Source organism: Pterocles gutturalis, unplaced genomic scaffold (genome assembly GCF_000699245.1).
Source record: "Pterocles gutturalis isolate BGI_N339 unplaced genomic scaffold, ASM69924v1 scaffold44127, whole genome shotgun sequence".
In the NCBI taxonomy this organism is placed as follows: Eukaryota; Metazoa; Chordata; class Aves; order Pterocliformes; family Pteroclidae; genus Pterocles; species Pterocles gutturalis.
This window is the reverse complement of record NW_010114376.1, coordinates 1-20,228: the sequence shown is the minus strand read 5'-3', so window position 1 is coordinate 20,228 and position 20,228 is coordinate 1. Positions and strand designations below refer to the sequence as shown.

The 20,228-nt window shown below is 40.4% G+C and overlaps 1 protein-coding gene across 1 annotated transcript in view; it reads left to right on the top strand.

Annotated features, from left to right (window-relative positions):
- LOC104462733 (proteasome-associated protein ECM29 homolog) overlaps positions 1–19,884 on the top strand; it is a gene marked incomplete at both ends in the record, with an annotated part of 22,949 nt that extends 3,065 nt beyond the window's left edge. Inside the window, 21 exon segments of the mRNA XM_010074800.1 lie at positions 1–100; positions 2,223–2,391; positions 2,913–3,052; positions 4,574–4,655; positions 4,921–5,040; positions 5,218–5,303; positions 5,542–5,620; positions 6,325–6,374; positions 6,921–6,987; positions 7,079–7,201; positions 8,359–8,462; positions 9,496–9,619; positions 10,548–10,628; positions 11,375–11,603; positions 12,149–12,240; positions 13,684–13,818; positions 15,921–16,086; positions 16,503–16,675; positions 17,185–17,286; positions 18,621–18,744; positions 19,739–19,884. The exon segment at positions 1–100 is cut by the window's left edge and continues 19 nt beyond it. Coding sequence (XP_010073102.1) covers positions 1–100; positions 2,223–2,391; positions 2,913–3,052; positions 4,574–4,655; positions 4,921–5,040; positions 5,218–5,303; positions 5,542–5,620; positions 6,325–6,374; positions 6,921–6,987; positions 7,079–7,201; positions 8,359–8,462; positions 9,496–9,619; positions 10,548–10,628; positions 11,375–11,603; positions 12,149–12,240; positions 13,684–13,818; positions 15,921–16,086; positions 16,503–16,675; positions 17,185–17,286; positions 18,621–18,744; positions 19,739–19,884 — 2,492 coding nt within the window.
- Positions 19,885–20,228: the final 344 nt, after the last annotated feature.

Below are 20,228 nucleotides of genomic sequence, written 5' to 3'. Positions count from 1 at the left end.
CACTGAAAGCAGCAGCTTCTCCATTTAATCTTGCTGAAAAACCAAAGACTGTACAGCTGCTTTTGGACTTTATGTTGGATGTTCTTCTTATGCCTTATGGGTAAGTAAGAGTCTTCTCTAGTATTGATCTGTTTGATCTGTTCTTAGTGTGTGAAACATCACAAACTGCACCCTTGGAAACTAATTTTTTGGTTTTTTCCGAGCTCAAATGAAGACAGTTACATGTTTCAGTAAGATACAAAGCAGGGTCCTAATTTTAAGAATGGGATCACTATCTTCCTTATTTAACAAAACATCTTTTTTCTACTTAATTAGAGGTTATGCTGTTCTGTCCTTGACCTCTTTTTGGGATCAAAGTGAAGGTATGAGACATGTGAGCTATCTGTTAAATAGCCAATTTAATTTTAAAGCTTATTCCTCAAAGGTCATCAGCAAGTATAATCTCTGAAAACTTCTGCTTTCCAGAACTGAACCTTTAATAAAAAGATTTGCCTTTCATTTGTCTTCTGTTGTAAAATGTTTTAACTGTAATGGCGTGTCTTGGTGCGAGCACTGTTTCTGATTACGGAGCAATTTGAATGTACAGATTACTGCTTGCTAGGAATCTTCCAGTGTCTAAAATCAATACTTTCTCAAAATCTGTTTTCCACTAACTTCTTTAATGTCTTTGTATTGCTAGGGGAGCTTTTGCTTTGAAAGAAAATAGAAATAGTTTTAACAGTAGAACACACTTCATTTTTTCTGACAGTTCATTGATTCCCATAGGATTTTTCTGAGCACGTAACTCTTGCTCATCCAAGTGGATTAACCTAAAGGAATGACTTTTAAAATAATGAGCATGTGATGTTTCTCCATGTAGCTTTACTGGACACCATGCTCTTGTCAGGTGTCTCAGAGGCCACTTCCTTAGCATTTCAATGTGTAGAGTTTTGCAGTTTATAGTTTAAAATCCCTAGCCTGCTCCTCTGTTCATAGCTCGCACTCTTCATTTGCCTGGGTTTATGCTCTTAGTGTCACCCCCACACTGCTGTGTCTGTAGCTTCAGCAGATTAATTCCTCGGTCTTTGCAGGAAGACTTAGCTTTCTTCCGTGCTTTTGTACTCTGCTTAAGCATGACAATTTTTAAATACTCAGAGAAAACCACAAGGGAAGGGATGAATGTTTCATTTTCTTTCCAGAAGATGCTCAGAGAGGGTCTTCAGCTAGTCTGTGGCTCTGGATGTCTGTCTCTTAAAGTCTTGCTCCCTCCCTGGGGTGAGAGCATTTGCAGCTGTTTACAGCTAATTTATATCTGGTAGAACTTGCTCTGTCATTGCCCGGTTGTGAATTAGCCTTGCCAGTCTCCATGCAGTAAAACAAGGAGAAAGCCTAACTGTGGGGCTTAAACCTCATAATCAAGTGTTTAAAGTTTTAACTAATGAGACTTGGGATGAATGTTTATCCTTATGTTGAGACTGTTTAATTAATTTTGTTGCCTGTGAGCTGGATGCAGAGCGGATTATGGTCGTCTGGAGCACAGTAATTCTCGTTGGTCTCTGCACTATGATTTTGGTGCCTTCGTGTGTTGACTGGTTTCCAAGGATACAGGGAGAGGTGGAGTGGCTTTTTTGAGAGTACGGAGAGGTGCACAGGGCAGCTAGACTAGGCAGTCTCCAAAAAGATTAAGATCTGTAAACATAACCTCTATGGTTTTTGCTTTCCTTCCCTGCCCAGCACTAAAACTGCCATTTTCCAAGACAATATTTTATTTATTTATTTTTATTTTATTTATTTTTGTATATATTTTTTCATCATGTAGCGTATGCTTCATTGTTTCCCTTGTTAGGTTTCATTTTTTGTAGAAATCATACAAATGCTGTTAAAGCTTTTCATGCAAGTTTCTCAAATGGAACACTGTCTGACTATTTGTTTCTAATACAAAAGAGATCATTCTTTCTGGTTCGTAACCTGAGAACTCTTTTCAGAAATGCCTTCCCTTTCCTAACGGAGGTTTATTTTCAAACAGTTACAAGGTTGTTACGGATCTTGCCGAATATGCTGGGATGACTGGTATCTGAGTCTCCACTGAGTAAAATTCTGCCTTTTGTCAGAGTTGTGGGCTTAGTTAAGGAAGAATACGTGAAGTTGGACAGGTTATGTTTATTCCTCCGTTCCAGCATCTCATTCAGCTGATAAAGTGGATGGGTAAAGCCTCTAATGAAACTCATTTCCCACCTGCTTAGGTTTGTATTGAATGAATCTCAGAGTCGACAAAACACACCCTCGGCCCAGGGCTCTTCATCAAGTAACGTGGGAGGTCCTGGAATCCCTCAGCCACCTCCAGGGATGAGCTTTTATGCAGCCAAAAGGGTAATTGGAGATAGCCCGTGGACACCAGAGCTGCTAGAACAGGTACAGCTGGGGGACTGGTCCTTGGTGAACTGGAGATGGTACCAGGGGTGGCTACAGAGGAAGAGAAGGCTGGAGGGAAAATACGAAACTAATTCTGACCAGGTCTTTAGTTGCCCTGGGGGAATATATTGATGACCTTTGCATGCTTTAAGGAGCTTTGCAGTGGTGAGATGGGGTGGGAGGTGCCAGCAATTCCCAGAGGTGGTTAGGAAGCAACCATGACTACACCTTACTGTTGTATTTTCCTTGTAAAAATAGTAAGGTTGCGAAACTCTCTTATGTTGATGATGTGTCCCTTTTAGCAGAGAAGTAGCAGAGTATCCCTAATTGTAATGGTGATACTTTGCCGCAGGTGACTGCTTTGACAGGAGAAAAGAGGATGGTGCTGCTAAAGAGATGGAGAGCTTGTGAACTCCTTAGCAAGCAGAAGCCATAATTTCAGACAGCTGAACTGCTACAGTTATTGTAACATATGCTTACTTGTCAGTAACACTGCCTTTACTTTCCCCACTGTTGAACAGTGTAAGCTGGGGATAGTGAAGTTCATTGAAGCTGAGCAAGTGCCAGAACTAGAAGCTGTTATACACCTGGTTGTAGCCTCCAGTGATACAAGACACAGTGTTGCCACCGCAGCAGACCTTGAACTAAAGAGCAAACAAAGGTACAAGTTTGTGTGTTTGGAAAAGATGGTGCTAGTGTTCCTCACAAAGCTAGCTGCAATTAATATAGTGCTTCAGAGAGACTGCTCTGAAAGGAAGAAGGCTGCAGTCTCCCATATGCCTGTGAAGCGCCCATATATTCACATGGGGCCAGGAATGGTGTGGCTCAGTCTTGCAGCTGGAAACATCACTTTGGTCTGGAGCTGACAGCTTTAACTGTCTGTTTTCAGTCTTCTTTGGTGTCACTTTGAGCCATTTTCTTACTTCTTGGTTTCCAAATTGCCCTTTGTGGATTATCGATGGCCAATAAGACCTTAGTGAGTGATTCACAGATGGTCGACTTATCTATATTGTCCTTCCCAGAAAAGTATACTTTCATTTAATTTATTAAAGGAGTAAAGAGACTGTAATTGTGAAGTGGACTATAGTGTAGGAAGTTTGGCAGCTGCTGTTTTCTGCATTATTAAAGCTTTTAGTCTTCAGCAGTCCACCTATCATCTAAACACAATGCTTCTGTCTTTAACTCATCAAGAGGCCAGAGTAGTTGCTGTTGGTACAGTTTGCTGAGTCATTGATCATGCAGGGTTTACTGGCTCAGGTAGGAAGATTTGGAGCAAGAGAGGCCTGCCTTTGAAGTGTGTAGGTGGCTTCTCTGTTACTAGAAGTATAGGGCTATGTAACTTGGATTCAAATATGTAATGTGAAACCTTCTCCATTCAAGTCTATTCATGTGCCTCAGTTGTGGCAGGGGAGATTAATCTAGTAAGTGACAACAGCCTGCGTAAGGAAGATAGTCTCTCCTTTGCTGCTTGTCTCATCTTTCCCTTTGTCTTGATATTCTTTGCCTCAAGAGCAAAATACATGTTTGGATAAAATGCATGTTAATATGCAATGTTAAATGTCTTTTATGAGAAATGTATGCTATTTCACAGCTCACTTGTTTGGAAGCCTGTTGCTTTACTGAAACAAAGAGATGGTTCTGTCTCCTCAACTTTTTTGAAGTGTTCATGCTTAATTTTTTGTTTTCTGTGGGATGTGTTTTGGGTATGTTGTGTGTGTTCCAAACAGTCTTATCAGTAGCTAGCATTAGATGGTTATCATGGGCAATCAGGTTTGTCTGAGAGACCAAGGTGAAATAGTTCTAGAGGTATTTTTACTCTCTATTGAATGTTAAAGCACCGAGGTTGTAGAATGTGGAGAAACTTGTCAACATATGACTATTCTGTATTCTATTGGTAGACTACCATGGTTTACACATCTTGTTTCAGTGGGAGAGATGGGAGCATGTAGGTTTCTTGCAAATTATTTGGAATTATGTTGTCAGAATTTGTACGCGAAATTTGTAATCACTTCATTCTTCATTATTATATATTATGTGGGTGTGGTAGAAGTGATTAGAAGTCAAACTAGATGTATTAAAACTCTGGGAAGAATATTAATATGATGTGAAATGCTGTAAAACACAAAACTAATCAAAGGTCAGAATCATAACATGTCGGTGTTCAATGTGTTTTTTTCTTTAGTTTAATTGACTGGAACAATCCTGCTATCATCAACAAAATGTATAAAGTGTATCTTGGGGATATTCCACTGAAAACCAAGGAGGTAGGATTTGCCTTCAGAGTTGCATACCTGCATAATTTCTGAAGCTGTAATTTTAGTTGCCTTATTTTATTTGGAGAAGACATGCGTGTATTTCTTAAACGTGTTAACTTCTTTAATCTCTGTTTTCACTGAATGTTTTTGCTTTTGAATATTTTTTTTCCTCTGTCCCAGTGCATGCTGATTTGCAGTAAGAAGGTAATTTAGCTAACTTAAAAGTACTGCCGTCCAAAGATGCACTGTATTATTTCAACTCTGTTTCTGCCAGGGATCTGTTCTGAAACCAGAAATGAAACGAGAGTCAGTCAGCACCCGTGTTAAATTAAAAATTGTGCCTCATCTTCTGCGATCCCAGCAAGCTGCAGAAACGTTCCCAGCTAATATTCAGGTAATGCTTACATCTCAAAGCTGCTCTTCCTAATGAGCTTGATTATACAGTTCCTCCAGTACTTAGGAGGGGGAGGCACTGTTAATGATGACAGTGTTAAAAGAAGAAGGGGAGTTAGAAAACCTTTGAAAGTGAGGCCAGACACTGACTGATTTTCTCTTTATTCCTTTTGGCCAGGTGGTTTATGATGGGCTCTTTGGTGCAAACACAAATGCAAAACTGAGAAGTCTGTCCTTGCAGTTTGTGCATCATATTTGTATCATGTAAGTAATTCAGCCTGGGCACAATGTTTTTTAGCTATTCCATAGAAGCCACTCTGTTTACAAAGCATGTAACTGGACTAAGGGCTAAGAAAGAGTACTGAAACTCACAGAAGAGTGAGATTTTATCCTTAAACCTGAAATCTCATTTGAACAAAGTTAATAAAAAGTGATACTGAGACAAGATTCTTTTAAGGGATGCGGAAGATAATATTTTGTTTGTTGATGTCTCTAATTGCAGTTGTCCAGAAAGTAAAATAAGGCCGTTAGGTCCAATGCTTTTAAATGGACTTACAAAGCTGATCAATGAGTACAAAGAGGTAAGCTACAAGGTTCTTACTATGGCACTATAATTTGTCATATGAATACAAGCAAAAGACAAATACCTTTATGATGCAAACCGATAAATCTCTTTGTAGTTGCCTGAGATTGCTATCAAAGTACATGTTTTAAGAGATTTTGTTGAAGGAGAAGCAAATACTTTAAAGGCTATATGGGAAAACTGTTTTATTTAATAGCTATGAGTAGGTGCTTGGACACTATTTGCAAAGTCTCAGGAAATAATAGCATTGGTAATCTAAAGCTAGAGTGGCATCTAACTGCTGTTACTCTTTACTCTGTAGCGCACAGGGACCTGAGCTCCAGGTGTATAAGCTTCCTTTGTGTAAAGCTGCTGTTTAGGGCCTGTGGAAGGTTTCTGTCCCTTTCCTACTGTTTCATGTACTTGCTGAATCTCCTTAGCTGTCTCTTTTGAAATATAACGCAATTAGCTGAGACCAGAAGGGAGATTTACATTTTGTCACTATTTGTAATTTTCTGTTTCTTGTGGAAAAGCATGCTCCCTCTGTTCCTATGTAGTGTTTTTATTCTTGAATGTGGGTATTTTGTGTTCCAGGACTCTTGTCTGTGAAAGCCTTTTTGAGCACTTTGGAGACAGGATTTAAAATAAATGTTTAATTATAAAAGATATGCCTTTATGTATTTCTGGCTTTGCTGAATTTTATTTATTGTTTTGTCATTCAAGGATTCAAAACTGCTGTCAATGGCATATTCAGCGGTTGGAAAGCTCTCCAGGTAACTGAAGCGCCATTTAAGCAACGGGACATTGAATTATTTTTCCAGAATAATCTGTTAATTTATCAGCAGCAAGCATTATGCCCCCTGCCAATTTTGCAGTTGAGTGTGCAGTGCAGTAAAAAAGCATTCTTCTTGTGACATCTCCAGAGGTGTAAAAAGAAATATGGTTTTAGCTGATCGCTTCTCTAGCAGTGATTAATGGCAGTTCATGAATTATGCACTGAATGTATGAAGTGGTTCCACTTTCTGGATTGCCAGAAACATTAAGGAATGTACAGCAAAGTCCAGAGGGAATGAGGCTAGGCAAGTGGTGTGTTCAGTGGTATGCTGGTGATCTAAGTGATTGTCCATAGAATATCATGCTTTCCAAACTGTGTTAAGGGGGGTGTGCTGGTCAATGGTGGAAATGGATAAGATGGAGCAAACTTTCTGTGCTGCCTCTGTTTTGTTTGACAGTTAAAATGTGGGATAAGGGGAAGACCAATGAAATGTTTTTCAATTTAAAAAACCAAAAACTTCATGAATTAAAATATCTTGTTTCAGCCGAATGCCTCAGCTTTTTACCAAGGATATAGCACTGGTACAGCAGTTTTTTGAAGCTTTATGCAAGGTGGGTGCTGACAGGGCTTTGGGAAAGATGGTTTTGCTTAATTGATGTCACTGTACACTATAAAGTGAAAACTCTCAATTTTGTACTGCAGGAGGATGCTGATACTAGACTTGCCATTCAGGAGGCGTTGTCTATGATGGTTGGAGCATACAGCAACTTGGAAGGAGCCCAGCGTACCCTCATGGAAGCTCTTGTAGCTTCGTATTTAATAAAGGTATTTTCAGTGGAGTCAAAACTAAGTACCTTAAAAAAAGCGCTATTAATTGTTTTTCTGTTTCCTGACACTTCCTGCTGTATACTTTTGGAACACGTCTCTCTTTTCTTACTGAATATATTGGCCTGTCTGGGAGAACGGGGGGGGGTTGTATGCTCAGATTAAATATTTTTAATATGGTACAGTGGCTTCAAGAAGCATGACAATGCAGTTTTCTGTTTGTTTCTGTTTTGCAAGGAGGCAAAGCTATTGTGATTGCACTGTATGTTTCTCATATTCTCCTCCTAAGAAAACTTTGAGAAGTAGATGCTTCAAGGACAGTATTTTGCGAAATGCTTTGTGAAAGCAAGGGTTTGGTAGAAAGGATTGTTCACTGCTAAGTGGGGATTTCAGTGTGCTGTGTGACTTCTAAGATTATATTCCTGGGGTCCTCCCCAGGAACGCAGCCTTGAGACAGTAATCCAGAAGAAGCCACACTTCACTGATTCTCTTACTTTACTGAGTATCTTGCTTGTGTTCAGAATTCCCCAGAGGTCTGGGTTTTCAGAAAGAGTGGGTTTTGTATACTCTGTGTTTGTGTGGGTACTCAGGGTAACTGCGGAGGTATACTTATTTCTGGTGGGTGCGCTAGTAGCTGTGTAAGAGACTATTTTAATGCTGATGACTCTTTTGCCTGAGTGCTCGAGCAATCTAGGTCTCCAGGCAATACCATTTTGAGACTATCTGAACCCAGCAGAGGGAATGAGCACCCTAGGCTAATGTTTCTTTTCTACCTCTGGCTCTGCTGCTACTAATTGCAGCTCTGTTTTGTGTGGATAGATGATGTACGTCATTCTTCATTCCAAAACTGCCTGGGTGGGGCAGTTCAAATGTCTGAGAATTAGCGATAACCCTGATCTGTAATTCCCAAAATTGTGCACGTGTTTTTAATTAAACATTACATTCTCTACTTTGTATATGAGAAACTAGCTTTTCTTTTCCCTGTCTCCTCCCATATGAATAATTAGCAAGGACAGTGTCTCAGAGTGTTTAAACTCTTTGAGTCATGTTGGTACCAGAGGACAAAACAGGTGACTGATGATTTACAAGTGGTGAGTGTGTGTTGTTAGTGTGTTCACTTAAAACTCAACCATATGTTTGTGTCTGTTCTCTTTAAGCCTGAAGTTCAAGTACGTCAAGTGGCTGTGAAATTTGCTAGCACAGTATTCCCTCCAGATCATATCCCTTCCAGATACTTACTCCTGTTAGCTGCAGGAGACCCGTAAGTTGTTCTCCTTTCCTTTTCCCTTTTTTCCTTCCTGTTTTCCTGTATATACACACACACGTATATTTGCATCCAGTATATGTTTGGATTAAATATGAATGCATGTATATGTGTGTATGTACATAAAAAATCACTGAAAATCAAGTATGATAATTTGGAAATGAACCTTTACATAGGGGTGTTCTTGACACTTCTCTGGAGAACTGTTACTGTGCCTTATGGTAGTCTTTGGCTTGGATTCTTTTTCTTGTTTCAGATGAACATCTGTCACTAAACCATTTCATGTTAATGATCAATTGCAATTGCAAAACAAAAATGCATTGTCTGAAATTACCTTTGCAGTGACTAGAAACTTTTTTTTCCTGGCAAATTCTATCACTCTGTTTTTAGCTTCTACTTGCGAAGAATAGGGAGCATGCACTTGTGAGAGTTGCCACTCTGCTGAGGAGTAGTTGTCACACTGAGTTACAGTAATAATTTCATTTGCAGTTTTCTGCAATTATAGGTGATGGGATTTTTTTCCAACTTACTTTAATTGCTCAGTTTTCGAGTGAGTAGCTGTTGTGTAACTAAGGAAAGCTAAACAGAGCAATTGCAAGAAACTGCTCTGTCACTGCAGTGCCAGCACTGTTTCTGGAGTTGATCTTCTGCTAAGAAGATAGCCATAAACCTGGTAGGTGTCAGCTGAAGCTTGAATATAGGAAGTGATGGAGGGGAAAAGCAGATAGGAGAACAAGTATGTAGGAACCAGGAACTGGTGGTGAACCACTAGCCAGATGAAAGAGGAGCAGAAGTAGGCTGATCCAGACTGTTCTGCAGAGGCTACTCATTACTATCCGTTTTCTTCACCCTCTCTGAAATAAATCATTAAAAGTTCTAATGCAAGCTTTTTCCCTCTTACTGTCAAAAAAACCCACTTCTCATTTTAAAACTGTTCTCTCTCCTCCAGCTTCCCAAGATATCTTATTGCTCATTAAAGGCCATTTGTTCTGTGCAAATAATGTCTGTTCCTTATCTTTTCTTCTGAAAGGCGGGAGGAAGTACATGGAGAAGCCCAACGGGTGCTGAGAACATTTCCTGGTAAAAATGAAAAGGAGAGTTCTGGGAAGCAGATGCCTTCCTTCCCTGAAATGGTCCATTACATTCAAGACAAGGTACAGTGCTTCTGTCCAGTAAATGACAAATACGTGCCTGATGCATGTGTGAAAGAGTAGGACCTGATCTGCTGGGTGTGGATGGGAACCGTCTCTTCAAGGGATTAATCTTCTGTTTCACTAATTCAGGTTTTCACTAGCGGTTCTGTATGTCATTGAAGTTCCAGTGCAGCAAAAGATATGAGCATGTTAAGAGATCTGAGGATCAGCTGACTTCTGTGCAACTCCCTTGTGTGCTTGTTCAGATGCAAGGCTGCCTTGCTGAATCCAGCCCCAGCACTGGTTTATCACCTAGAGGATATGGACATGCTTTTCTGCAGCATTTGCCATGGGTGTTACTGGAAACCTGTTTGGATGTTTTTCTGCTGGACTATTCCTGCTTGATAAGCTAACATTTCCATGGAAGGGAGTTGCTTACTTGCTGCAGCAGCTTTCTGCATAGCAGGTAGCGGGGTCTAAGAGACTCCGTGGGCTCGGCTGGTGCAGCACAGGGCACCCACCTCACTCTACTGCGGAAGCCTGGCTGCTCTACAGCCTCTCCAAGCAGAGCTGCTATTTCCAAGCTTCCTGGCTGCCTGTCAGCTGGGATGCCTCAGAGTTTGGAAGTTTATGAGTTATTTTGTTTTAAAATTCTAAAGCACTTTTTTTTTTCCTGAGGGGGAGAATGTTGTCCTCCTCCAGCCACCCCTGCTGTTCCCTCATCAATCCAGAGTTTCCACTTTATGAGTTGATAGGGACATTAAGTTGATGGACCTAAACTGTACTATTACCAAGTGCACTGTGCTGTTCTTCTTATAGAACTGTTGTACATTTCAGTTGCTAAGTGGAAGATAAACATAGTTGCACCAGCAAAATTTCGTTGACCTTTCCAACATCTCTGCTGCTCATGGGTCTGAGTGTTCCAGACTTAATATACTCTGTTGTTTAGGCCTCTCACCGAATGAAAACTCCAGCTAAATATATGACTGGAACTTCGGCATTGCCTTTCAATCCTGCCACATTTGGAGAGGTAATTGTCTGGATTTACTTCTTTGGATATGTGTCCCATTATTTATTTGTATCTCAGCATAAGAAGCTAACAGTTAACCATAAATCACTCTACATTCTAAAATTCCTGTTTTAAACAGATGTTGGGATTAACTCTCCATCCTTTTTCTGTCTGTCTTTAAACGGCAGTCTGAACAGGATTTTCAAGGGGGGTAGGAGGAATGTTCCCGAGACGACTGCTCCTCTGCTCTCTGCAGCATACTTAACGCAAGAGCTTCTCGGAGGGAGAAACTGTCAATCCTGTGCAAAAGTCGCATTATACTCGTTGAGGCTGTTCTTTTCATAGCAGATTCCCTGGCTTTAGTGATCTGTAGACACAAACTCAGATGTGGTGCAAAGTCCGTATAAGCAATGCGTTGGGTTGCATTGGTATGCATGCCAAATTTGTACAGGCTGAAATGCCTGCAAGGAGGTTACATCAGCTTACAATAAACCAAAAGTCTGTGTATGATTTAATCTTTTGAGAGTGATGCAGGCACTGCGGATTTGTCTGCTTGAACAGGTACATTGCAGAAGTTGGTCCTAAGATTTGTTACACTTTATTCCTGTCTGCATGCTCAGTCTTCTGACTAGATTTAATTACAGAAGAAACTGTGTTGTTTTGGTTACACTAAGCACAGCATATTCCCTGCTCTTTTATTTTGTCTCCTCCATGGTTTTCCAACTGCTCACGCACTCAGTATCCTATGTTTTACCTTCTCTACTTAGATAGTTCTGTATCTGCGGATGTGTCTTGCCCACAGTGCAGGTGTGGTGCCAGCCTCACAGAGCTTGGCAGATATGCAAGATCATGCTCCAGCCATTGGACGTTACATAAGAAACCTCATGTCTGGCAACCACATATCTTTCTCTTCCTCCTCCTCTTCAAAAAGTGCAGAAACCAACCCTGTATATATATATATAGGCCTTCTTCAGCAGCTGTTAGCTGATGTTGGAGGTAAGAAGCTGTGTGCGGCACCATCTTGATGAAAAAAAAGTCTTATGATAAATGAATTGCCATGCCCAGTGCTTTGAACTTGTCTGCAGCAATCACAAGAGTTGCAAAGTGGACTGTATAATCCTCAGTTTAAACGTGTCTTCTGTGCTGCTATGTAGGTGGGAGAAAGCTGGACAGTAACATTGCAGTATTGGTTGACATAATGCTTTAAAATTGTGAGGCCGTTGTCTATTACAACTTCCTCACCAGTGAATGCTATGTCTTCCTCACTCTGGTAACAGCATATCTGCAACAAGTGTAGCCTTAAAGCAGTTGTATGCATTTAGAACAAATTGCTACCAGAATGTTTGCTTCTATTAGTTTCCTTAATATTTCTGAGAAAATTATTCTTAATTGTTTGTTGGATAATTGTTTGTTATCCCTAGTGAGTTGCAAATGAATGCTTTGAAATGCCTGATACTTCTTAGCCTCTTTTTATGACTGATTGTTAGATTTTTGTAAATACTGCAATTGTTTAATAACCTGATTCTTTAATTACTCTTTAGGCTTGCCAGTTATGTATTGTCTTCTAGAAGTTGTTTCAGTGTATCCAGAAAAACTAGCCACTAGATTTGTAGACAAGATGGATTGGATAAAGGTATGTTGAAACCCTTGCAATTTCTGCAAATTTTTGAAGGAGTTGTTTAACAGTAGGAATGTACCAGTGTGAAGATGGAAGTGGCTTCTCAAAAAATTAGATTAATTAGATCCCTATTTGGTTTAGAGCCCTTTCTGTGGAGTTTTAATTTTTTTTTTTTTATTAGCCTCAAAAAAAAAAAAACACCCAGATAAACTGGAGCCTGGTTGGGAATCAGCCGAAGACAATTCTGCTTTCCCTAGATTTTTTTCTCAGGCAACTTTATGCTTTTTCATTATTTGCTTCAAGCATCCAGGTTTTGCCAAGCTCTTATGGGTTGCCTTCACTTTAATGGGGGGAATCTGGTAGAAAAAGACCCTTGTGTTAGAATGTGTTCTTATAATTTCTCCTGCTGATATCTGTGCTGCATTGCACTGTTTACAGTTTACCACTTCTCATTTAAGAGCAGGTATGATCCTCAAAAGGGAGGACTTAAAAGCATTCTCCTTTTCACTATTGCTCATCATTTGCAGAAAAGCCTTCTTTTTCTTTGGTCTGGTGTCCGTTTGCAAAATTAAGCTTCTAGGGGTGGTAACTGATACTATGTAGTGACAGAAATACTGTTGTAAATCATCCCTTGTGTGATTTTGTTTTGTTAACTGGAAGGAACAGGTCCAGGGGTTTGTTAGAAGTCAGCTACGTGGTCTGATGCAAGCTTTGAGTTGGAGTTACGTTTCATGAGCCTAACAGATCTCATTTCTTGTTTGTTTGCTTGGCTCATTTTTGCATTCTTTGTGGTGGCTCAAGCCATTCAAAGATTTGGGTATAAATTTTCCACGTGAGTGTGTTGCATTATACATCAAATTAATGGCAGAGGTAAGACTGTATTTTAATGAATGACCTGAGGCTTCCCACATTCAACTTTTTGACGATTTAGATAATAAAAGATCTCTATTACGAAGTGGATAAATTTGTATTGGGAGCTGTGATTTCCTGGACACTTTTCTTTTTTTGTCACCATTGGATTTAACTGGTTTAACGTCTTAAGGGGTTTTTTCCTTTGATTAATAAAAAGGAAATGGAAGCCTCTGGTAGCTCAGGAAAAATAGTGTCTTTAGGGATTTTTTTTATCTTGGTATGGATGCAAAATGTGGAAGCTTTTCTCTGAAGACAAAATTTGGCCAAGCATTCAATCAGCATATTTAATGCAGAACTGGTGGTTAGCCCTCCTGTGGCTAGTGGTAATCTTCCTCCTAAATGCTGAGCGTCTAATGAATGCTTTGCTGAATTGAGTGCTTTATTTCTTACTAAATGATAATGCTGTCAGTTTAAAGAGTGGTTTCTGAGTTAAGTACTATTTATATAGCTGCATGACAGTTATGCTTGTATATCGAAGCTCTGTATTAACAGACAGTATCAGAGGCTGCCTCCATATTTTATGTTTCTTTTTAAAAACTCCTGCAGAGCCTGATGAACACGAACAAAGAAGAAATGCGTGAGCTTGCAGCCCTGTTTTATTCTGTAGTGCTGTCTACTATGTCTGGAGATGAGCTTAGGGCCTCCTTGGAGCAGCTGATCAAGATGACAAAAGACAACCATGTAACTACCTTGCTTTGTCTGCTCTTCTTTTTTCTTGTATCATGTAACTGATAGGAAGTCTGAATCTCACAGTGTGTCTAGGATGTATTAGCCTTAATCTGAGTGCAAAATTAACTAGCTGACTTCCAGCTGGACGGTGAGAAGGGATTTTTGTTGTAGGTGAGTGCAACAGATCTGTAAGTAAATTAATCCCTGAAGCTGTTGTTAAGGTCAGTAGTACGGTTTCCTGGGGGCACTTCCCAAGCAAAGCCAGCTCCGTTACGTATTGAACCAGTTTTAGCCAGCTAAATATTCCTTGTCCCGTTGAGTGGTAATGGATAACACTACCTATGTCAAACAGTTGGCCTTATTAGTGGGCAACTGTGGGTACCTGCAGAACTAAGAAGACGTTTAATTCATTGAAAGTTTAACTCCACCTCCTGGCTCATCACCTCATGCTCTTGTCCTGCCAGCAGCTGTTGTGGGGTGGGGGCTGGCTTCTTCCCTCCCACTCCACACAGACTGCTCAGCAGCCCTACACCACTGTTTTGCTGCATGGTGGGTTTACCTGCCTTCCCTTCTCGTACAGCTCCTCACCCCTCCCATTATCCTTATCTGTGCATTTTGCCACTAGGAGCATGGAGGAGGAATCCTGAAAACAAATTGGGCAGGTTTCTGTGCTAGTGTGTCTTGAATTTTGAAAGGGAAGGAAAGGAGTAGCATTTTTGGGTTATATTTCCTCAAGATGTTTTTATATCAGTCTTTCTGAAGGACTTAATGGGCCACCGTTTTGGATTGCAGGCTACAGGCTCAAATGCTGACAAGAAGTGCTGATCCCTCCCTGCTGTAATTAACAATCATGATTTATTTTGAATCTGTGAAAGCTGTGTCTGTGAGCCAAAGCCATATCATTGCTCAATTTACGTAGGGCGCAGCTTCTGTGGTCATGAAGCCAGCACAGAAGGGTGCCAGTCCCCCACCACTGCTTTCTGCCCCAGTTACCTGTGAAGCCATGGTTGATGTTTCGCAGAACCTGGCTGAGAATAAAGAGGGATATGAACCATGAAACAAACAAAAAACCAAAAAGTAGGGTGTTCCCATGCATTTCTGAGTTTGAGTCAGTTAGAGATCAGGTTTGCTGTGAATGTACACCACCACTTGAATCAGTACAGTTATGGGTAGTGGTGATCTCTAGTGGCCCCCTAAGGACTGCAGTGTAAAAGGATAGCTGAAGTGGAGAGGGGACAAGGACCCATCTTTAGCTGGCTTTGCTGCTGTGATACCACAACGTAGCTGGTGGCCAAGCTAGGTTGAGGATCCCGTCCTGGCAGCACAGTTGGATTGATGCAGTTTTTTGCAGGGTTGTGATAAAAAACAAATACATAACTCATCTTGAGTTTAAGCCCTTGCCTCCCCCCCACACCTTTTTTTTTTTTTTTTTTTAAACTATGGCAGCATTTAACTCTCACAGCCTTATTTCTGCACAAAATCTTTTTGTTAGAATTTGCCTGTGGGAATGAGCACCGTCATTAGATAGTCTCAGCACCAAATCAGCATTGGAGGAATTAACGTTCTTGATGTTTAATGGTAATAAGTAGGTTTCACAGTCTGTGGCCTACTGAACTGCGTAGGGGCATTGCTTTCAGTATTCAGAGGCCAAGTGTGTTCTCATTCCTAGCAATGCAAATCTAGAGTAATAGCCCTTTACCACTTTTACATTGTGTCCCTTTAATCTGAGTATGTCCAGTTTTTAAGTAGAGATAACATAGTATTATCTTAGTTCACCTTCCTAAGTCTGTACTTACAAATCAGATGAGTTGGATTTTTTTGCTGTTTCTTTTTACCTCGCTACCAAGAGGTAGACTTTAGGAATGTGAGTGTTGGTGATTAAGTTCTTGATCTGGCCTCCTAAGCCTCTTCAAAGTTTTGTTAATTTATCTTAAAGGACTCCATCCATCAGAGAGCTCTAGCAATACCAAACTCTCTGTTATGTGTTAGAACTCTTTATTCTTCAGGGTGCCTTCTCATCTGGCTTGCCCATATGTGTTTTTGAATCAGTGCTTTGTGCAAAGTGTTGTTTACTTTGAAAATGAGATTTTCTGCACTGTTGGTGTTGTCTGTAGAGCCCGGAGGTCCAACATGGATCCTTGTTGGCTTTGGGATTTACAGTGGGAAGGTACTTGGCCAAAGGGAAAATCAGAACAACAGAGCTACGTGACATAGAACAGCCAAACACTGCAATCATGCCGGAACAAGAACAGCTCATAAAGTCAACGACAGAGACAATAGGTAACTTCCTGCCTAACACTTCGATGCATGTAACAGTTGTTTTTTTGACCACCGAGACTGAGGACTTTTCTAAGATATTCAGCCCATAGATACTGTTATCTTGAATTCACTTTCTGTGATAGAATTTACAGCCTGTAAACCTGTCATCTGATTAGATGTGTGGATGTAACCCTTTTCAACAAGAACTAGGTGGACTCTTAGCTCATAGACCAACATAGCACAATTAGGAGTGGTGTCACTGCCTAGACTCCTCTCAGTATCCCCTTTCACTTTGATTTTGTTCTAGCATAGTGCTTGCTACCTCTCAGAAGAGTTGAACGCTTTGCTTCTTGCATGGGTAAAATATAAGTGCCTGCCTGCCCACTGCTAAGTAATAATGCAAAATCCAAGTCATCCTGTTTTCCTCTTTGTTGTAGGTTCTTTTCTGGACAACACCTCTCCCTTCCTCCTGGTGGCTGCTTGTACAGCTCTTGGGGAGATTGGCAGGAATGGTCCCTTGCCAATCCCCAGCGAAGGAACAGGATTTACAAAGCTGCAACTTGTTGAAAGTTTATTGGCCCGAATCCCTTCCAGCAAGGAAACAAATAAGGCAAGATTTTGTAGGGTTGTGATTCTGATTCATTTCTGGAATGCTTCATCCCCAGGTTTATGTATTACCTGCCAAACTCAGCCTCGTTTTTTAAAGGAATTAGGTTTGTTGTTGGCTTTAATGAGTCAGAATTAGGCTAAGGGTTTCAGAATTAGCCCAAGGGGTTTTTTTCCATGTTGTCTAGCAGTTGATTGCTTGTGTGCTTTCTGTAGTTGTAAGTAGGACCTTAAGGACTGAAAACTATGAATGGTCTTAATTTTAATTCCATAAAAATGGAAGTATCATCTTTTACCTGGAAACAATCCTCAAAAGTAACAGGACATTTGTTTTGATCTGTGTTTTGGAAAACTGGTGCACTGATTGATCTCATAAGGCACTTGCATGTCTAACTTCTGCTACCTTAAGTGAAGCTTCAGCAAGGGTGAGAAAAGAGTGGGTTTAAAGTGTATCTTCTGGACTTACATAACTTACAGTTATGTGATGGTGTTGTTTTATTGTTTGTGTTTAAGATGAAGGAACGAGCAATACAAACATTAGGTTACTTTCCAGTGGGAGATGAAGATTTTCCCCACCAGAAGCTACTGTTGCAGGGTTTAATGGATTCTGTGGAGGTGAGGCACTATCCATCTATTATTCTTTATACTAAGTATTTCTATTTACAAGGGGAGCTGTCTTTTTGTAATAGTGCCTCTGTGTTTTTTAAAAATGCCGTGAAATAGAGAGCAGAGGTAGGTTTGGGGCTTGTAAGATATTTTATGCCACAGTTTAAAAACTCATCAGTTGACATCTCTGCCCCAGTCTTTGAGACAGATACGTGGTCCCGTTTAGGAGGACTACCTGTATGGGTAGAATCTTAAGAGCTTAGAGTAATGAAGCCGTAAGTCTGTCCTTTCTCCTTCAAAAGTACCCTGAGAGTAGATAATATACATACACTTTCTTTGTCATCTGAACGACATACAACTCACTTGAATTAGAAGCTTTGTGTATAGGAATATATGTATCTGTTGTCAGTCTAAGTGCATCAGTGTAGTGCACTGCATTCTTTCATAGTACTTCAGAGCTGCTATGCAACTGCAATACACCAGACAGCAAAATTAAATAGTCAAGGAGCTTTTTTAGTGTTCTTCATTTACAGCTAGTTTTACCTTCCTTCCTTGTTCATACTGACATAGGATTCAGCATTATGGAAGCATCTATTGACTATGACAGGCTGGCTTTGCTGAGTCCTCCAATCTGATGTGATCAAACAAGCAAGAATAGTAAGAACATTGTGTACAGAAACATAAAATTATGTTTCTAGGTGCCGAGTTTATCTTCTGCAACTGCTTAGGGACATTACATCTTCCTTTATAAAATGTGTACTTGAAAAAAACCAGTTTATCTTAGATTACAGGAAGCTAAGGGCTTAGTTCTCCAAATGCCTGAGAATTTTGTGCTTCCAGAGAGTAAGGAAAGCAATCTAGAAGGTACCCAGCAGGTATGGAAATCAGTTCTTAGAACTCAAGATTCATCATAATGACAGAAAAGTGGCAAAGTTACGCACATTCTGTTCCTGAAGGCTTAGAGAATAGGGGGAAGAGGACAGAGAAGCAAAGCAAAGTGTTATCTGAATTCTTCTAATTGTGAAAAACAGATTTGTGCTTTTCTTGGAGATTATCAACTTCTGAATGGAATTACAGGAGAATCTTTTACTACTGCATATAAGGGTGGAAATTTTAGCTCTCACCATTCATTTTGAAGAGTTTAACATTGGCTCAGTTTACATCATTTTCAGTGGGTCTGACGTGCCACATAGTCTTAGAAGCTCACCAAAAGAGTGATCGTATTGGAAATTGGTGCTGAGACTTGGGTCTGGGGGAGAGACTGTCTATTTGTGGAGTAAGTGCCAAAAGTTTCGGTGTGTGTTTAATTATTAGCGTCAGCGAGGCTCTGTTGTGTTTTTCAGGCCAAACAGATAGAACTGCAGTTCACCGTTGGTGAAGCTATTACCAATGCTGCTGTAGGAACCAGCTCGGTGGCTGCACGTGATGCATGGACAGTCACAGAGGAGGAATATATCCCTCCTCCAGGTAAACCTTCCTAACATGGGGTTGGCTTGAGAAACTTGAAGTCTCACAGTTCTGGACTAACACTGGGCTCCATAACTTTATTTCTGTGGTGTTTGATTTATAACAGTAGGAGGAAGAGATATGTTGTGTTTGTTAATGCACTGCACAGTGTTCGGCAATGCTGATTGTATACAGGTTGTTTCACCTCTTCAAGTCCATCTGCTCAGAGGGTAGAAGACTTACTTTCATGTGCTGTTTAAATAGCTTCTTGATGAAATCTAATTCATTGCCACTTGCCACTGCATTAGTTTTATTTTTTTCGTGTTGGCTTGCCATGTTGAGTTAAGTTCCAGGTTTAACATACACAGACCTTCTAAAATAGCATTTTGAAGCCTGTACTGGAAAGTAGAGTTATAAAATTAAATTGCAAGTCTTTTTCCAACAACTTTGAGTGATAGGATGAAGTGACATTTACATGCAGTAAATGCAGAAATTTTATATAAGGACTAAGATTCTGTATCCATTGAAATACAAGCATAACAAAATGCTAGCTTCAAAAAAGGCATCTGTAAATATCAGCCTCAGACCTGCAGACAGGTGTTTTAATGTTGTGAGAGTGGTCTTAGATCCTTAGTGTACACAAAACTGAGCATATGCAGAATGGGGTAGAAAACGAACCCTGCCACTGCTTTAGAAATTTTGAGTCCTAACAAAAAAAAGGTGGTGCACTGAGTTTTATGTAGGGTGAGTGGTATGTCTTCTTGGCCACAGGCTCTGAAACACTTCCATGAAGGGTTAGGACGACTCTAGTCAGTGTTTCTATTAGGAGAAATACTTTCCCAGTGACTCCAGTCACAGCTTTTCCTAAATAAGCAGAGATTAAGGTGTCACCTGGGTACTCATGGGCTGATTATCTTTTTCATTGCTGCTGCATATTTTATTGGAATTAAAAATGGGTGTGGCTGATTCTCAGAGCTCTCCCCCTCGCCCCCCCACCTTTCTTTCTTTCATATAGATTTGAAAGTGAATGATGTTGTTCCCTGGGTCCTAGACCTGATTTTGAACAAGCACATTATCAGCCCCAACCCACATGTTCGACAGGCAGCTTGCATCTGGCTTCTGTCAATGGTAAAGAAGCTGAGCACACACAAAGCAATTAAGGTAAGAAGTGTGCCGTTTCCTAACACTAGCTCCTTGTCCCATTTTTTACTTCTCACCTCTTTTCTATTCCTTCCTTCCCCTTCACTTCCGTTGCCTCTTTTCCCGCAGTGCTGCTGAAGTTGTTACAGAGGTTGTTTTGAGACATGGCTTATCTTTTGTTACTAGGGGAACATCCTAACTGGCAGATGAAGGAGGCTGTTTGGCACCTTTGTAAACATCTGACTTGCACTCAAGTGAGCTTAGTGTAAATAGCTATTTTAAGATGAAATAGCAGTACAGTCTTCCCTTGTGAAGAAGAGATTGGTGTCTGCATAGTTTTTAGGATTTTATTAAAAGGCGGTCTA